This window comes from Bombus bifarius, unplaced genomic scaffold, assembly GCF_011952205.1.
Source record: "Bombus bifarius isolate JDL3187 unplaced genomic scaffold, Bbif_JDL3187 scf7180000008047, whole genome shotgun sequence".
Classification (NCBI taxonomy): Eukaryota; Metazoa; Arthropoda; class Insecta; order Hymenoptera; family Apidae; genus Bombus; species Bombus bifarius.
The window spans coordinates 2,273,689-2,289,167 of NW_022884413.1; the positions used below are offsets into that span (position 1 = coordinate 2,273,689).

At 40.8% G+C, this 15,479-nt stretch overlaps 2 protein-coding genes across 5 annotated transcripts in view; both read right to left on the reverse strand.

Moving 5' to 3' along the window:
- Nucleotides 1-28: 28 nt before the first annotated feature.
- On the reverse strand, nucleotides 29-1,392 carry LOC117207893 (small proline-rich protein 2G-like). The gene is made up of 2 exons (XM_033448587.1): nucleotides 728-1,392; nucleotides 29-554 (listed from the first exon to the last, which is right to left on the reverse strand). Exons 1-2 carry the CDS (start codon nucleotides 881-883, stop codon nucleotides 324-326), a joined length of 387 nt encoding a protein of 128 aa, XP_033304478.1. The 5' UTR covers nucleotides 884-1,392; the 3' UTR covers nucleotides 29-323.
- A 1,858-nt stretch (nucleotides 1,393-3,250) lies between these two features.
- The window catches only part of LOC117208000 (protein numb), a 59,597-nt gene continuing 47,368 nt past the window's right edge, over nucleotides 3,251-15,479 (reverse strand). For 2 of the 4 annotated variants that reach the window (XM_033448792.1, XM_033448791.1), the window contains 9 exons: nucleotides 12,610-12,774; nucleotides 11,963-12,034; nucleotides 11,629-11,847; nucleotides 11,188-11,374; nucleotides 10,715-10,972; nucleotides 10,185-10,205; nucleotides 9,228-9,413; nucleotides 8,555-9,072; nucleotides 3,256-8,322 (listed from right to left, as the gene is read on the reverse strand). In XM_033448792.1, the coding sequence (XP_033304683.1) occupies nucleotides 8,014-8,322; nucleotides 8,555-9,072; nucleotides 9,228-9,413; nucleotides 10,185-10,205; nucleotides 10,715-10,972; nucleotides 11,188-11,374; nucleotides 11,629-11,847; nucleotides 11,963-12,034; nucleotides 12,610-12,747 (1,908 nt within the window). In that variant the 5' untranslated portion in view covers nucleotides 12,748-12,774 and the 3' untranslated portion in view covers nucleotides 3,256-8,013. Of the gene's footprint in view, nucleotides 8,323-8,554; nucleotides 9,073-9,227; nucleotides 9,414-10,184; nucleotides 10,206-10,714; nucleotides 10,973-11,187; nucleotides 11,375-11,628; nucleotides 11,848-11,962; nucleotides 12,035-12,609; nucleotides 12,775-15,479 lie in introns of all 4 variants that reach the window. The other 2 variants (XM_033448789.1, XM_033448790.1) reach the window with 2 other exon arrangements.

Genomic DNA, 15,479 nt, shown 5'->3' on the forward strand with positions numbered 1-15,479 from the left:
CACGACGTCATTGAAAACATGCAGCATCTCTGAAGTTATCTCCCTAGATCGGTATCTCGTTAAGAAACGAGATTATTCTTTCTATAGGTCTCAAAATTGCAAGTTATACAGATATCGTAATTACGCAGATATACAGCGGGCAATTGAATTAAACTAAACATTGCTATCAACGCTCCTTCAAAAGTCGCGCAATTTATTTAACCAAATAGAATTAATTTGATCGCAATATATGACACGCTATCAAAAAAGTCTCAGCTTTTTAATAATCTATACGATACAAGAATTAAAAATACGAAATACAGTATGATCTTTAAGCTCGACAGTCAGCAGCATTTTGCACAGGAAGAAATTTCACACTTTGGTAGGTCGGAGAAATAAAGCGGAGAGTAAGTCGAGCCATCGCACGTGCAACGAATACAGTATCGTACGCAGGATGGTGGTGGTTCTATTTTTGGTGCTGGACATTGAGGTAGCTCTGGGCAAGGAGGTGGCAAGCAGTCAACCACGTACAGCGCGGGTGGTTTCTGTGGTGGTTCTGGACGTTGTCTACATACCTAGGAGCGAAACAAAACGCGTTCGTCGTTGAAAATTGTAAAAATTTATTTTAGAAAGCTACAGGAAGAATTCTATCGTATCGAAGGAAGAATGAAAGTTTTGTAAAATATGTAAGAAGGTTAACGTTAAATCCAGTCTCGTTAATAAAAATTGTAAGTATTTTAAAACGTACGAAAGGTGGACACGGACGAGGACAACGACATTTTAGCGGTGGGTATTGCTGAGGAGGTGGACAGCCGTATTTCGGACAACAGAACGGCGGAGGCTTGCAATGACAACACGGTGGAGGCAGAGTGCTGGTGCGCCTTTTTTCTTCGCGACAAGACATGTTTATCCGGAGAATTTATTTTTACGAAAATCGGGATTGTTTCCTACAGCATCTTTAGATATAAATTGTCGAAAAAGGAAATAACAGCTTCGCGTGACTTAGAGATTTATCGACGGCATTGCCTAACAAATTTTCATCGGATTTGTTCGATACAAGGAGAATTTACGCAGATCTGTGTATACTTGCTTCGAATCGATTACGTTTCTTCTGTTTTTCCTCTTTGACATAACTAAACGAATATGTTCACACGTATGCTCGATTGTTTGATTTTTTACTTGAAAGTAACATGGCTAACTACGAAATCTCTCCTTTCTTCTCGACGCTTAAAGTCGCGTTCGCTACAAAAACTATAAGAATTACGAAAGAGTTCTGTTAATTTTCTGTCGGATATAGCGGGCTTGATAGGTAGAATACGCTCCAATTATCTGACACGAAGTAACAGCAAATTGTTCTTTATTGTTTTCGAAGTTTCGTGAAAAGATATACAGGGTGGTTGGTAACTGGTGGTACAAGCGGAGAGGGGGTGATTCTACGCGAAAAAAGAAGTCAAAAATATAGAATACAAATTTTTCGTTCGAGGCTTTGTTTTCGAGAAAATCGACTTTGAATTTTCGCTCGGTACGCGTCCACTTTATCGCGTCTCGTTATAACGGATCTCACTGTAGATCGTTGTCTGTAGATGGAAAAATTAAAAAAAAATTTTTTATTCTATATTTTCGACCTCTTTTTTCGCGTAGAATCACCCCCTTTCCGCTTGTACCACCAGTTACCAACCACCCTGTATGTATTTTCGACCAATCGCGGGGAGACGCAATCGCGAGGAAACACGTCGCGAGGAGTCGTAAATTCCCGTTACGATTATAATAATCGACACCACGAGTCGATCGATCCCCTGATTTCCTTTAAGATAACAGGGATGGTTAAGATACTATAACGCTGCGATTAACAGGGTTGCAAGGTTATATTTCTAACATTTATGAGGTACTCTGTTGAGTATGTATACGTTAAGTAAATGATTGATTTAAGGAGAGTAACCCCTTAATGACTTGTCGACTATTCTAACGTTGAAGAATAAGCAAGGTACAGTGACGATGCTGTGTCGGAGGAAAGCTAATAACGGGTGTGTCTAGCGCACGGGATTATCGGATTTGTTCATGACATTTTGGTCAGGAAAGTGAGAGCAGTATACGTTGCTTCCGATTGGATAAACGAAGGTTGATGGACTAGGAAGGGTCTTAGCCGCCCTCGATAGAAAGTTGCTAATGGGAAGCATCGTACGCGAGAAAAATTAACTTTCCCGTGTCAAGCCGTAATAGACGATAGTCTTTAGAAAAAGATTTAGGAACAAAGATATTTGTTCGGTCCGAAGGACCTTAGTTAGCAAATTACTGAGATATTAACTTTTCCGTGTCAAGCCGTAATAGACGATAATCTTTAAAAAATGATTTAGAAACAAAGATTTGTACGGTCTGAAGGTCTTATAAGGTTCGGTCTTAGCTAGCAAATTACTGAGATTTACGATGGGTCCTTAAGAGGATCGAGGGTACGCAGTAAGGATGAGCGGATATCTGGTTCCCATCTAGTAACAATAACGTAACAATATAGTTAAGAGGAATGACCAAAATATAGACAGATATAGAAAATCGCTCTCTACGTATATCGAAAGAATAATTTATTAAAAGTATAAACAAATTGGTCTTCCACGAGAATCGAACAATCTCGCGTAACAAGGGGCTACTTTCGGTGGTGGTATCTCTGGTGGTGGACAGCATATCGATCGCGGATAATAGCAAGGCGAATACTTGAGGCTGTGGAAAAAAAATCCGTGATCATCGTATCTTCGTATATTCCTTTTGAAGTTAATGTTTCATCAACATACCCGTTGCGAGTGTAGGTAACTTGAAAATGAACCGAAGACGTGCCATTCGTCGGTGGCTGAATATTTGGACACGGTGGACACGTTGAGAAACAGGTTTTTCTAGACTCACAGCGCGATGGGTAGCTGGGTGGATACCTGCATAGCGCGTCTTCCAACGTCGTTGACATTTTTCTCTCTTATCGATTCGCCGCTATTATTATTGCTATGCCGAAACAACGAGTTTTAGTTTTATATTGCACTTGGACGTCGAAAGAGTATATTAAATAAATCGATAAATTCGAGGCAGCGAATAGAGAAAGTGGAGAGATAAAAGTTGTATTAAAATTTTGTAGGTTATGTAGTTCAAACTGAACATGGTTTCGTAGATGGGATTTTGGTCAAAAGAAGAACGAGAGATTCGTACGTGCTTGAATAACAATTTCTTCTGTTTTCTGTTTCGAAAAGAGATAGAGATAGAAGGGATAGAAATAGACGATGAAAGAAGACAGTTTGGTAATCACAACAGATATTATAATAAATCATATCTTTACAGAGGCAGATACATTGTAAAACGAACAAGGATACTTTCACGAAATATACACGCAGTCGTACATTGATCCAGGAATCGATCGGCGACACTATGTACAACACAACCACGGAAGCGTGTACGATGTCCTGTCGAAAGAATTTACAGACATCGCGATTCCACTTTCCTCAAATTTGGCACGCAGTGCACCTGTTCGTATATTATTTCCTTTTTTTATTTCTTCTTTCCTTATCCCAGTGTTTCACTGCCCTCGCATTCGACGATTTAACCAATCACAAATTCGCTAGTCTCGGTCGGAGAGAACGACACGCAGGAACCCGACGTTTTAGTCCTTACTTTCCACTTTATAATAAATTAATTTATTTCGTGTATTTACCTTTTTCGAAGTAAACGAAAGATCGAAAATCCGAACGAATGATCAGCGTACGTCGATATAGAGGGCAAAAGAAAACATAAAAAACAGAGGAGAAGAGAAAACAATAAGTACTTAAGGCGACGATATTATATAACGAATCGATATTGTATACGCGATTCCCTGTAGCTCGTTCTTCGAAGAGACTTCAAAAATCCGGAGCTACGTCAATGGAAACAAACATTCACGATGTCATTGGCATCGGTTCATTGACCGAGCCTTCCTTCGGATTAGTCGAATTATTTGGGTTCAGGTAACTCGACTAATCCGAACGAGGATTTACCAAGTTCATTTCCAAATGAAAAACGACGAAAAAGAAATATGAAAACAAAAGAAGAACAAGTTGTATTTGTATAATATTTAAGTACATGGATCAATCGACGTTCCTTCTCTCTTCCACGCGTGTCTTTTATACGAGTTTCGCGATAAGTACCTGGCGATCGGTTCGCGCTTATGCCAACTCGATAATCGTTCCTCTCCTTTCTTGTTTTCGTTTTATTTCATATTCTTTTGTTCTATTCTTTATCTTCCCTTTTGTGTCGATACTCGTTCGTTTTTTACTTTTGTTGCTTTTGATTTACCGGACGGACAGAAGGTGGCTCAAAAGATCAAGCTGAAACCTCGTCAAACGATCGAGAACGATATCGGACTGGATTCCTCCATATGACGAGCGTCGATTACGTGTTCCGTTTCATCATGTCGCGGTACAGTCTGTTCAGAATCGGTCGATCTCTCGAGCGAACGAAAATAACACCCATCGTTTCGTTTAGCCACTGATGAAACTTAAAATTCGAAATCTAACGTCCTTCCGTCCACTTGGGCTTTTATTTTATATTTGAATCGGCGCTAATCTTTAAATTCGAAGACCGTGGCGGAATTAAACACGCGTTAGAACGATAACAATGTCGATAGCTTACGACGTTGAGTGATAAGCAAAAAAAAAAAAAAAAGAAAAAAGAAAAAATAGTTTTTAGGTTATAATTCGTTCCGAACAGACCATATTTTGACGTTATTAAATACAAAGTATTCCTAAACTGTAGAAGCAACGCGATTTGTGCTGAGAAACGCTACCGAACTATTTACAAGGTTAACTTACAATCATAACTGAACGAAACCTCGGCAACGAAGAACGTTGTTTCTATTTGCGTTAGGATCATCGCCGGCTCGGTGAACATTTTCTTCTCGTATTCTTACACACATACTTTCACTCGCTCATTTTCTCCTTTTTCTCTCTTCGCCTGTTCAATTTTACTTCCTCTCCCTCGCCCTCTCCGTTTCTCTTGTTATCACTCTCTTCTCTTTTAAATAACTACTATTTATATACAATGCACACACACGATTCGTCGAAACGACGATCGAACACGTACCCTCTTTCTCGTCAACCACGAGAGATCATTCTAGTTATTGGCCCACCTCGTTTTACCCCTGTTCGATGTAAATCCCTCGCCATGATGTTACGTATGGTGTATGGTTTTTGTAATATCGTGCTCTCGAGTCTTTACGACCGAGGAAAATTTCAGGGACAATTCTTAGGATAAGTTCAACGAATTGCGACGTACGTATTTCCATCAAATAGTAAGTAACTAAGTGCCGTCAGATGTAGCGACTGTCGTCGCTGTTTTACACGAGTAAAAGATCTCGCCCTATAAGCAGCAAGCCTTGTAAATTGCAACTCGAATGTATTTTACGAATCTCGTTATCTGTCATTTTCTTACCTTATCTTCCCTCCATAACCTTACTACTTAAGCCTTTGTCAAACTAATTCTCGGGAATTAGTATCTCTAGAACTTTTGTTAGAAACAACGAACACAGTTGTAGTCCTTACTGCACGCATGGCAAGGGATTGAATCATCGTGGATCAATACACTTGGAGGAACGAAAAGTTGGAACGTAAACCGAAATGGAGACAAGCTTCAAGACGCGATAGTAACCCCGTGTTTATCTTTATATAGGATGTGGAGAGCGTTCACGTGTCTCCGTAATTGTTCAACAACCGACATAACTATGTAACAATCCGTCGTATTATATTCTTATTATAAATTCACGTTGGAACGCGACTCCGTATATCCGTATATCGTTGCTCTCGTGTTGGCTCGTGAAACGACTTTCGTGAATATTTTAGCTCTTGTTCTTTTATGTCGCTCTAATTTTTCTCTGTGCGGTTTCTTTTCATTTTGTTTCAAGCGGAAGCACCTTTCGCGTTCTAGTTGCGTGAATCGTCATCTAATGGCGTCACTTACAGACATTCTATGCAAACATTTTACATTTATCGTTATCGTATACCACATTGCTAGAAGATGTTGCAACTTTGTGTCTGGCAGAACTTTCGGTTACCCGCAGATATTTGGAACATGTGTGCAGACAATGTCTGTAGTGCCATACGCAGACAGATTATGCATCGTCGTCGTGATTCTGTAGCAGTGACAGTATGCGATTTCATAGAATATCATTGACTAAATTTCATCTTAAGAATTTTTTTGGGTATCTGTGAAACTTACGATTCTTTCCTGCGTCACAGCTACACAAAATCACAACGATGTTGCAACGCTTGTCCGTATTAAGCTTTTAATGTTAACACGATCATTGGAGTGCTTCGACCCGCTCGTACGTACGATATTAGACAACGATAGCGTGGAACGTAAGTACTGACTCTAGAAATTTTTTAACATCTAATCTTTTCTCTTAAGTACACTAAGTTGTATATGCGTGTGTTTAGGACTCGTCTAGTTAATTCTGCCGGCTAGAGAACGATAGACTCTGCGCTACCCAAGCTCGTAAACGCTTGCTTACGTTCCAGACGGGAAATTCGCAATTCATCGAGCAAAGTTTACGACAGCCGCTCGACCCCATCCTCGTCTTTAAGTACTGGCCACACCTCCGTGTATATCACAGTCCGTCATTTTGCTACTCAGTCGCGTCAGTCGTTTTACAACGCCTGGTTATCGGATTACGTAGGGCCACGTACAGAAATTTTATTTTTACTCGACTGCAACGCCATATCGCGAATCGAAAATTGTCCTTGGTTGCCTAAATTATTACCAAATACGTAGACGATGTATATATATATCAATTCATTCCTTGCTGCATCGTGTCTCGAGGCCAAATCCGTCACAGACTTCAAAAATATTCAAAGCCCGGCCAAATCGAGTATGACATCTTAGTAATTAACAAATACGTACGCTCGTGTCTATCAATGTTATTCGAGAAATGAAATCTACTGAAAATCCCGACTGGCCCTAAATCGATCACCAGGGGCGGTATACGTCGATATATTTCTTTTCTGTCTTTATCTCTACTTATTCTCCTATCTAAAATTTTCCTTGCTCGTAATTAAGAAAACTTGTCAATTCCTGATATTTCGAGCTGGGTAAGTTCGACAGAATTTTTCATTCGCGGCCATCGACCGTTCGAAAAGAAAAATAACTTTTCTGTCGAGTCACGTTCGACACGTGAACCCGCGGTCGGACTAACTGTAAGCTACTAGCATCGTGTTTTCACGTTATATTTCTCGTAACTTTTACGTTATATATGTTTTTTTGTTTTTTTTCTTTTTTCTCTTTTACTGTTATTTTCGACGAAACATCAGATTGGTGCAGCATAATCTTGGGTGCGTGGAAATTTCGCTTCATCATGCATAACGACGGTAACCGTATTCAGTCTAAACTACTCAAGATTATTGTACACCTCGTTTTATTAAGTACTTTCGTGATAGACATTTAAGTTATCGATACCAGCGACATAATCTAGCTTCCTTCACGAATAAGGTGCGATGACATCTAAAAACAGTATCGTGCGATCCAGGTCGATCGATCGACCCGAATCTCTTATTTAAATAAATCCACGTTCACTTCACCAACGCGATTGAACGCGTGGTCCCAAAAGACGCAATTTTAATTTACCTCCTTTCCCTGTCTCTTCTCTTTCGTATCCAAATTCGAGGTTATCGAGGCTATGTGTGCGTAATCTACTAATGTCTAAAAAACATCTTTTTTTTTTTACGGGTACGTGTTTTGTGCTGATTTGCTGTTTATCGTCATTGCTACTAAACATATCTCTTCGAGATCGATACGTATATTCTCCGGCTCCCGCTCCTCCTCGATTTCTCGAGGTTTCTCGTTACATCGCACGATGCTTAGACCGTGTCGCCCGACCGGAAACTTCATTCGAGAAAACTTCGCGGTTTCATCGACGTTCGACGCGTTTCACGTGTAATACTTTCGGTCGTGCGAGAGGTCGAAGCGCGAACGGACATGGAGTCGTCACTATGTGTTAGAGCGGAAGTACTTGACAACGCTATTGATGAACTCCTGGCGCTACAATTGCACCTGGAACGCTTGAGTCGCGTTTGGCATTATGAAGGGGTTCGTCGTGCTCGATTGCCGCAGGTTTCTCGCCGCGATCTCAGCCCATTCCGCGTCAAACGGATCTGAAGGACCGGACCTGGTGGCCTGTCCCATCGCGGCCGAACCGAGCGACAGGGCTCTCGCGTGCAGCGGTGGCGCTCGTCGAGGACTCGTTTGTCCTTGAGAAGGAGATTGCACTGAGGGTGGCACCGAGCTGGTTATACTGCCTAACCATTGCTCTGGTTTGGGCAACGCGGCTGTCGTTGAAACAGGTTGGACCTGGAACGATAGAAGAACGTTGTGAAATTCCGTTATTTGCCGACTCGAAGTTGCAAATTCTATAACGATCCTACAGTAGTCTAGCGACAATTATCGATACGCTCAAGAATCTAATTCGCATCGTCGGCATTTCTCTCCTTGACACAAACTGTTCGAAATGTAGAGAAAGAAGGTAATCGATAATTCCTACAAAGTACAAATCCGCGTCTCTTGACAATTCAAAATTGCTTACCGCTGATGTGGAAATAGTATTAGGTACTGAGGTTTGGCTAATCTGGCTAGTGTCGTTAACAATACTGCCAGACAAAGCCGGAGATACGGATGCCACGCTGGTGGTCGGTGAGTTTGTCTTCGAAATCATCACTGAAGCCACGGGAATCGGTGATCTATTCACAGCTGGCGTGGACACGTTCCCTAAGGAAGACGTAGACGCCGTACTAAAAGCTGGACTGGCCGAGGGTGGTGTTCCAAAGACACCAACGGTGGAGGTGGGTGCGGGAGTGCTCATAATTATTGGTGTGGGCGCGTTGGTTCTTGAAAGGATAGGACTGAGATTACTGGTTTTGTTCAGGATGGGCGTAAGCCTGTGATTCGAAGCTAAAACAGGCGATGGAGCTTCTTGCCAGCTGGGTCCAACATGGTTCAAATTACTGAGATCGTCGTTTTTGTCGTTATTGTTGTTGTTGTTGTTGTTGTTCAGACTCGGACCGTTTTGCAGTTTCAATTCGTCTAAGGAGTTACTGCTCGTCACTGTAAGACGATATAACGTTTCGTGATGTGATAAAATACAAAGTTATTTTTCTTAAGTAATAAATAACGTAAAAATCGATTGAATTTTTTTACCAACGCTACGTATACGATAAAAAAAATTGCGTTACATTTTCCATGGCAAATTTGCGATATACCTAATGGAGTATTATTAATCGTAGTGCTAGTGAAGAGCTGCTTAGCAACAGTGCTTGTACTGCTCTGCGCAGGGATTGGTCCAAAGTCATCGCTGCTCGAGAGAAGCGAAAGCCCTTGTGAAAGTTGCTGACACATCGCTGAAACGCTGTCCTGGCCCGCAGGCGATATTTCAGGTATTGGACTAACTGTAAAAATAAGAACGGTATTTTAATACATCGAATACTCAAAATAATAAACATTGCTAACATACTAGAATTTGGTGCTTCGAACTGGTGCTTAAAACTACAGAACGCATGCTGCAGACACGTGAACACGTGTTAAGCGTCCAACAGTGATATACAAGATGTTAACAAACGGATAGTTCGGACAATTACAGATTTGTAATATTTCATGAACTGAGCGAACCGAATGCAGAATTATAGAAGAAGATAACGAGATAATTTCGTGAGCTGTGCAACATATAAACGGAATCGTGACTTACCAAAAATAATTTTCTTTCAAGAAAGTACGAGTACAAGCAGAAAACAGATCCATTATCGTGAAAATGGAAAATGCAATTTATTTGAAAAAAAAAAAAAATATAATCTATCTACGATTGCTTAATATCTAATATTTTCTTCGTCTATTTCGTAAAATAGTACAAACGTGTAAATGCCGAGTCATCGTATTTTTATATCGTGTGTAAAAACGAACTACGATTTGAGAAAAGAAAATTGAATGCAAGGAGGTACTTCTTAAAACGGAGACATTTAGAAAACTACAGGATCGTCGCTATCGCGAAGAACGTTTGAATTCTCTTCTCGTTTCGTCTACTCGCTCAACTCGTTGAACTATGAATAACATATCCTATAGGTACACTGGTATATTTGAACACAAGGGAGAAAACGAGCACCATTCAAGAACATCAAAGGAGGATCAGGCAATATGGACAATTAACAGAATTAGGGAATAATGACCTTCGTCATATCCTTCGAATTCTATTGCAAAAATGAAGAAGTATATTATTCGATGTTGGCAGTGGCTTAAATATGTTAATATATATGCAGCACATGGAAGAAAACGACTTGATAGAACATCTTTACGATCGAACCAAAGATCCTACGATATCTTAAAATAATCTTATAGTTAACATATAATTACAAGACTTTATCTGTATTAGATACTTTATGGGAATATTATTCGACATATTTATTATTCAATTTACGACGAAACCACGGATTTCATAAACGTTTCACGATACTTTGATATCTCCAGTCCGTCTTTTATACATCGTAATCCTCTTTTTGAATGCCAGCTTATCAAATGTACTATCGCGGTATTGCACACGTTGCACGTGAATATAATATATATGTACGTATGTATGGTGCTATATATATATATCGCGTATATTCGTTATATATTCAAAGATACACGATTCTATCGGACAAGATGGTCGTACGTATCTGCGTGATCGCTTCTTTACTGGAAATTATATTAAAAAGCTTACCTGGTGGTTTCAAAGGTACAATGTGAGAGATAGCAGATGGCATCCGTGACAAATCCGTCGGTTCCAGACTGTGGCTACGTGTGCGCTCAAGATTACTAGGAAGATCGTTGATCCGTAAACTAAGCTGTCTTTTGAACGGCGATGCTTGGTTCAGTTGCGTAAAACCGCGGAAGGAACCTTGTCGTTCGAGCATCGAGGGAGTAGCGTGCGGTCTCTCGATCGCGAAAGGGTTGTAGACTTGTTTTATGGGAGGTACATCTGCGATGGAATCAGTGATCGTTAGAAACGTATTATACCTATATCTATATACTCGTTTTATTTCCATAACATCTTTCTCAGGCGAGAATTGTTTATGATTTCGTTTAATTCTCGGTATTGTACGATTACATCGAGTCAATCAAAGGAATTACATGTATTTGTAGAAATATCGTTAGAAAATTGCGAAGAAAATGCGAAGAAGACGAGTGACTGACCTACGGCGCGCTCGCGCGAGTCCTGCAATCGTTCGGTTAGGGATGGCTGCCTGAAACTGCCACTCCTCGTGAAGGTTGAAGTTTTTGAATCGAACGTCATCGTGACGCCGCATTCCTTGTCCCTCCGTTGCTTTCTTTCCAGGCACGCGGCAAAAGCGCAACCCACTGCATGACTCAAACGCTCTCCCTGTAAGAACACGGTGAATAATAAGCGTTGACTCGTAATCGGCGAAACTCGCACGATAATATTACTTTCTTTTGTAATTTCCTAAAAGATATCTTTCAAATAAACGAGGTAGATGGTTGAAACTATTTTTCTTCCAATTTTATAACGCGTTAACTTGCAATTTCAAAATGTTTTACACTTGGAAAAAACGTAACAAAACGTAACCAGAAAGAAAGTTAACGAAATTTCCTAGGAAACGCGTCAGCGACACGTACCGACTCTTTCAACGCCAGAAACCCGTGGCACATCCAGCGTCTGGTCGTGCCGTCTCTACAAATGTAGCTGAACCCCTTCTCGTGATTTCGATCCGGAGCACAAAAGGAAACTTTCTCTATCGTCTGGTCGACGATCAGTCCTTTTGTCTCATCTTCAACGACCCGCAAACCGTCCCCTGATACGTGTAGCACTGCGCGTACCGGTCGCCGCCTCGAGTTCTGCAAGAATTTTATTATGCAAAGAATCGTTTTAATCGTTTTTAATCCAACCAGCCAAGTAGTTTCTTTATACGGAAGATATTGGAATTGTATTAAAAGATTTTGTGTTACGTACCCTAAGTACTTTTAAAGCTTCCTCGCATACTTGCATACCCCTTGACTCGAACACCTCCACACATCCCAGGTACTGTACATTCAAAATCGATAGGATCAATCGATACGTACGAAGAGAATGGCGTTTGACGGATAAAGGGTGATTTGCAAGAATATAATAGAAATCAGAGCTAAACTATAGTCGCACAATTTTTATATTGAAATTCAAAGACGTTTCAATACGATAGAAAAAGCGACAATATCATTTCGAAGTAACATCTCGAAAATGTAAAGATGGTCTATCGAAATGGATGAAACTATACGTCATCGAGGGAAAGCATAATGGAACACTTGTTATTCGGGTATCGATTATCTGGATACGTGCCAATTTTACGGCTGTTGGCTGCCAGATTTTCGACTATATACGCGTTCGCAAGTTTCCGTGCATTCGATGTCGGAAAGCGTTTTCTTTCAAACGGTCAAATTCGTAATCCATGTTACACGTACGTAAGTTTGGCGGAGTAAATGTCGAGTCTAGTCAGTAGATCAGTTAATAAAGCAAAATACGCGGCTTTGTCTGATATTAAAGATGCTTTTTGGAATAGAAGATGTCCATTTAAAACGAAAGGATTGGTTCTTAGAGCGATAATAAACCGTCGATTGTAGTACCTTAACGTGGAAAGCGCAGGTAGCTGAACGGACAGCCGTTTCGTCTGCCTGCCATTGATGAGGTTTACTCGATTCCGGCACGTGGGGATCTTTTCGCCGCCGAAAGCTATCGCGGAAACTTCGTCGAAGTCGGTCCATTCTTTTTCCCGGTGACCTCTCGCGTTTCTGCAATAATACGAAAAAAAGGACAATTAGTATTCTGCGATCGACCAAAGATCGATCAACGAGATGAAAACTGAACAGAGATTCGTTTCACCTTCTCGACTATTTTTTCCATTTTCCCCGCGACGTATCAAAAGAGACCCAAAAAAATACACGGAACACAATCGCACGAGCAAACAGAAAAGAAAGGAGAGAACACGAGTAAAGGCTTGAAAATGTGTCGCAGGAAAAGCAAGATACAAATTGCGAAACATTTCTAGCATATATCTTAGCAACGGCCATTTTTTCTGACCAATTTTCTGTGGTATATACATGCGTCCAATTTTCCACCGATATTTCCTAATTGCCAATTGAACGCGGACCGAAGCATCGTTCTATTCCTTTTGTTTACTCCGACAGACAGAGAGAAAGAGAGAGAGAGAGAGAGAGAGAGACAGACAGACAGACAGAGAGACAGAGAGAGAGACAGAGAGAGACAGAGAGGGACAGAGAGGGGAGTTTTTATTTTTTCCTAAGCATAAGCAGTCCACGATTCCTCGCAAAATACGCTCGACAAACATCCAAAAGATCTAGGAATCGAATCGGTTAAGGAAGAAGTTGGACGATCTTCTCCATATCCAACCGTAGATGCATTCTCCAACCGTCGTATCTTAGACTTTTAATATCGCGCGTCCCCTGCATCGACTATGGCGTTTCCGAAGATCGGCGAATATTCCCAGAGGTCGAGCACTTTGCTTCGTTTGTCTGATGAGTCGTTTAACGGTGGGCCTTGAGAAAAATAGAAGCCAGCCAGTGTCTGGCAACGGCGGCGAACAGAGTCCAAGTCGTACAATGGCCTGTGATCGAATCTTCGCCTCGGTTCCCAACGAATCTTTTATATCAGAACCCTCGACGAACTCTCCCCTAGTACGGAGCCGCGAATTTACCCTCCTAAATCGACACCCCTAAGAACCGGCCAACGAACCAAGGATCGACATAGGTTGAGAAAATCTTCTCTCCGTTCCGTTTCCCTCTCTTTTCGATCCCTCCGTTTCTTTTCGTTTTGCAACCCGCTTTGCGTCTCTCCGTCGCAAAGGTAAACAAAAGTTGTTCGTACAAATCGAGCGTCGATTAGTCCTTAAAAGGATAAGGTGCCTCAACTCAAAGAGTACGTTTTATCGCTAAAAAGGTACATATTTTTGTCACAGTGAAAAAAAGAACTTCTTCGAGAAATCGTTCGAGATTTGATCGTTTTTTATCGAAAGGACTGCTATATACACCGTAGATTATTTAAACAATTTTTTCTGCAAGTAGTATTCTTCAAGAAAAGGTGACAAATAGCTTATTTGAGCTACGTACATGTAATAAACAATTATGTAGCCGAATACAGTTCGAACGATTCGAATTCCCACGATAGATCAATATGAAAATAGATGGAATGTTTTGAAATAAGTAGAAGAACAGCAACATGGTCTAACGATAAGACGTCTGCACGGTACTGTGTGTCTTGGTTAGACGTTCCCACAGGAGTTTATGTGCGCTTACCCACCGTGTGAAAGAAATTTTCGATAAGCGATACATATGCGCGTTCTTATTTTATCGACGAATCGATCGATACGATACGAAACAGACGTATATCGCGTACAAGTAAATAGAGGCACTTACTTGTTTCATTCAATTGTTTCGTTCAACTTAATTTTCGTCGGAATCGCTTACCAACGAAAGCACTTTGACGCAACTCTATTCCGACGTTTCTATATATAAACGTATTACTCTTGTAATACAATCTGTGCTTTTAGCAAAGAAATTGAGCAGCCACTGTTCTATCGTCGGAGAGAAACATTTTTTGTTCTCTTCGTTAAATGTTAGGTTGTCCGAAAAGTGTCTTTCTTTTACAGACCCGCCTTTTACAACGATGCATCTTTATACGAACACGAAACCTAATCTGACCTAAGATCTTTATTTTGATAGAACAAAATGGATCATACGTTATTCGATAAAATAACATAAAACGGAAAATGTTGTTCGTCCGTTATTTCCTTATAGAACGAAAGAAACTTTTCGGGCCACCTAATAGTATTACGACATAAACTATGGTTACCTACTTACTATTACGAGCTATGTAGAAATCTAACAAATTTTGGAAGTGGTGATACCAATCGATAAGACGTATCGTAAGATCAAGCAAAGAAAGGAAACGTTGGGAACATTTATCGCTTAACATCCTCGGATCGTTCACCTTTGTTCGTATTTCAGTCGTGAGATGTTACTCGTCGCGTTCAATTTTTGTCGGTGATCGACCAAACGTAGAAACGACGTTAGCTTCTCGATAGAGATAACGCGATGATCTTATCTCGCATTAAAAATACGGAAACGCGTTAACTCGATGTTACGCGATCCATGTGAACCAGATAACATGTATCGACGAGATCATCAGAGCGTCATCCCCGTTGCTATATCGTAAATAACTCGTTCTCGACTGTGAATACGACGCGGAGCACGGGGATTCCCAAGCGAACGACCGCCTTTTAATTCCACCTTTTCACGGTGTCGCCGTTTATCCGACCAATCGAACAGAAAAAGTATCAGCCCCGAGTGATATCGCACCTCGGGATCCATGGTTCCTCGAGTTGCGAATGGTGGCGGATATGGGGAATGAATGGGAATGTAGGGCGAAAATTAACTCGTGCCGTCAATGCAGGAATGTTAGGGACGAATTTGACGTAATC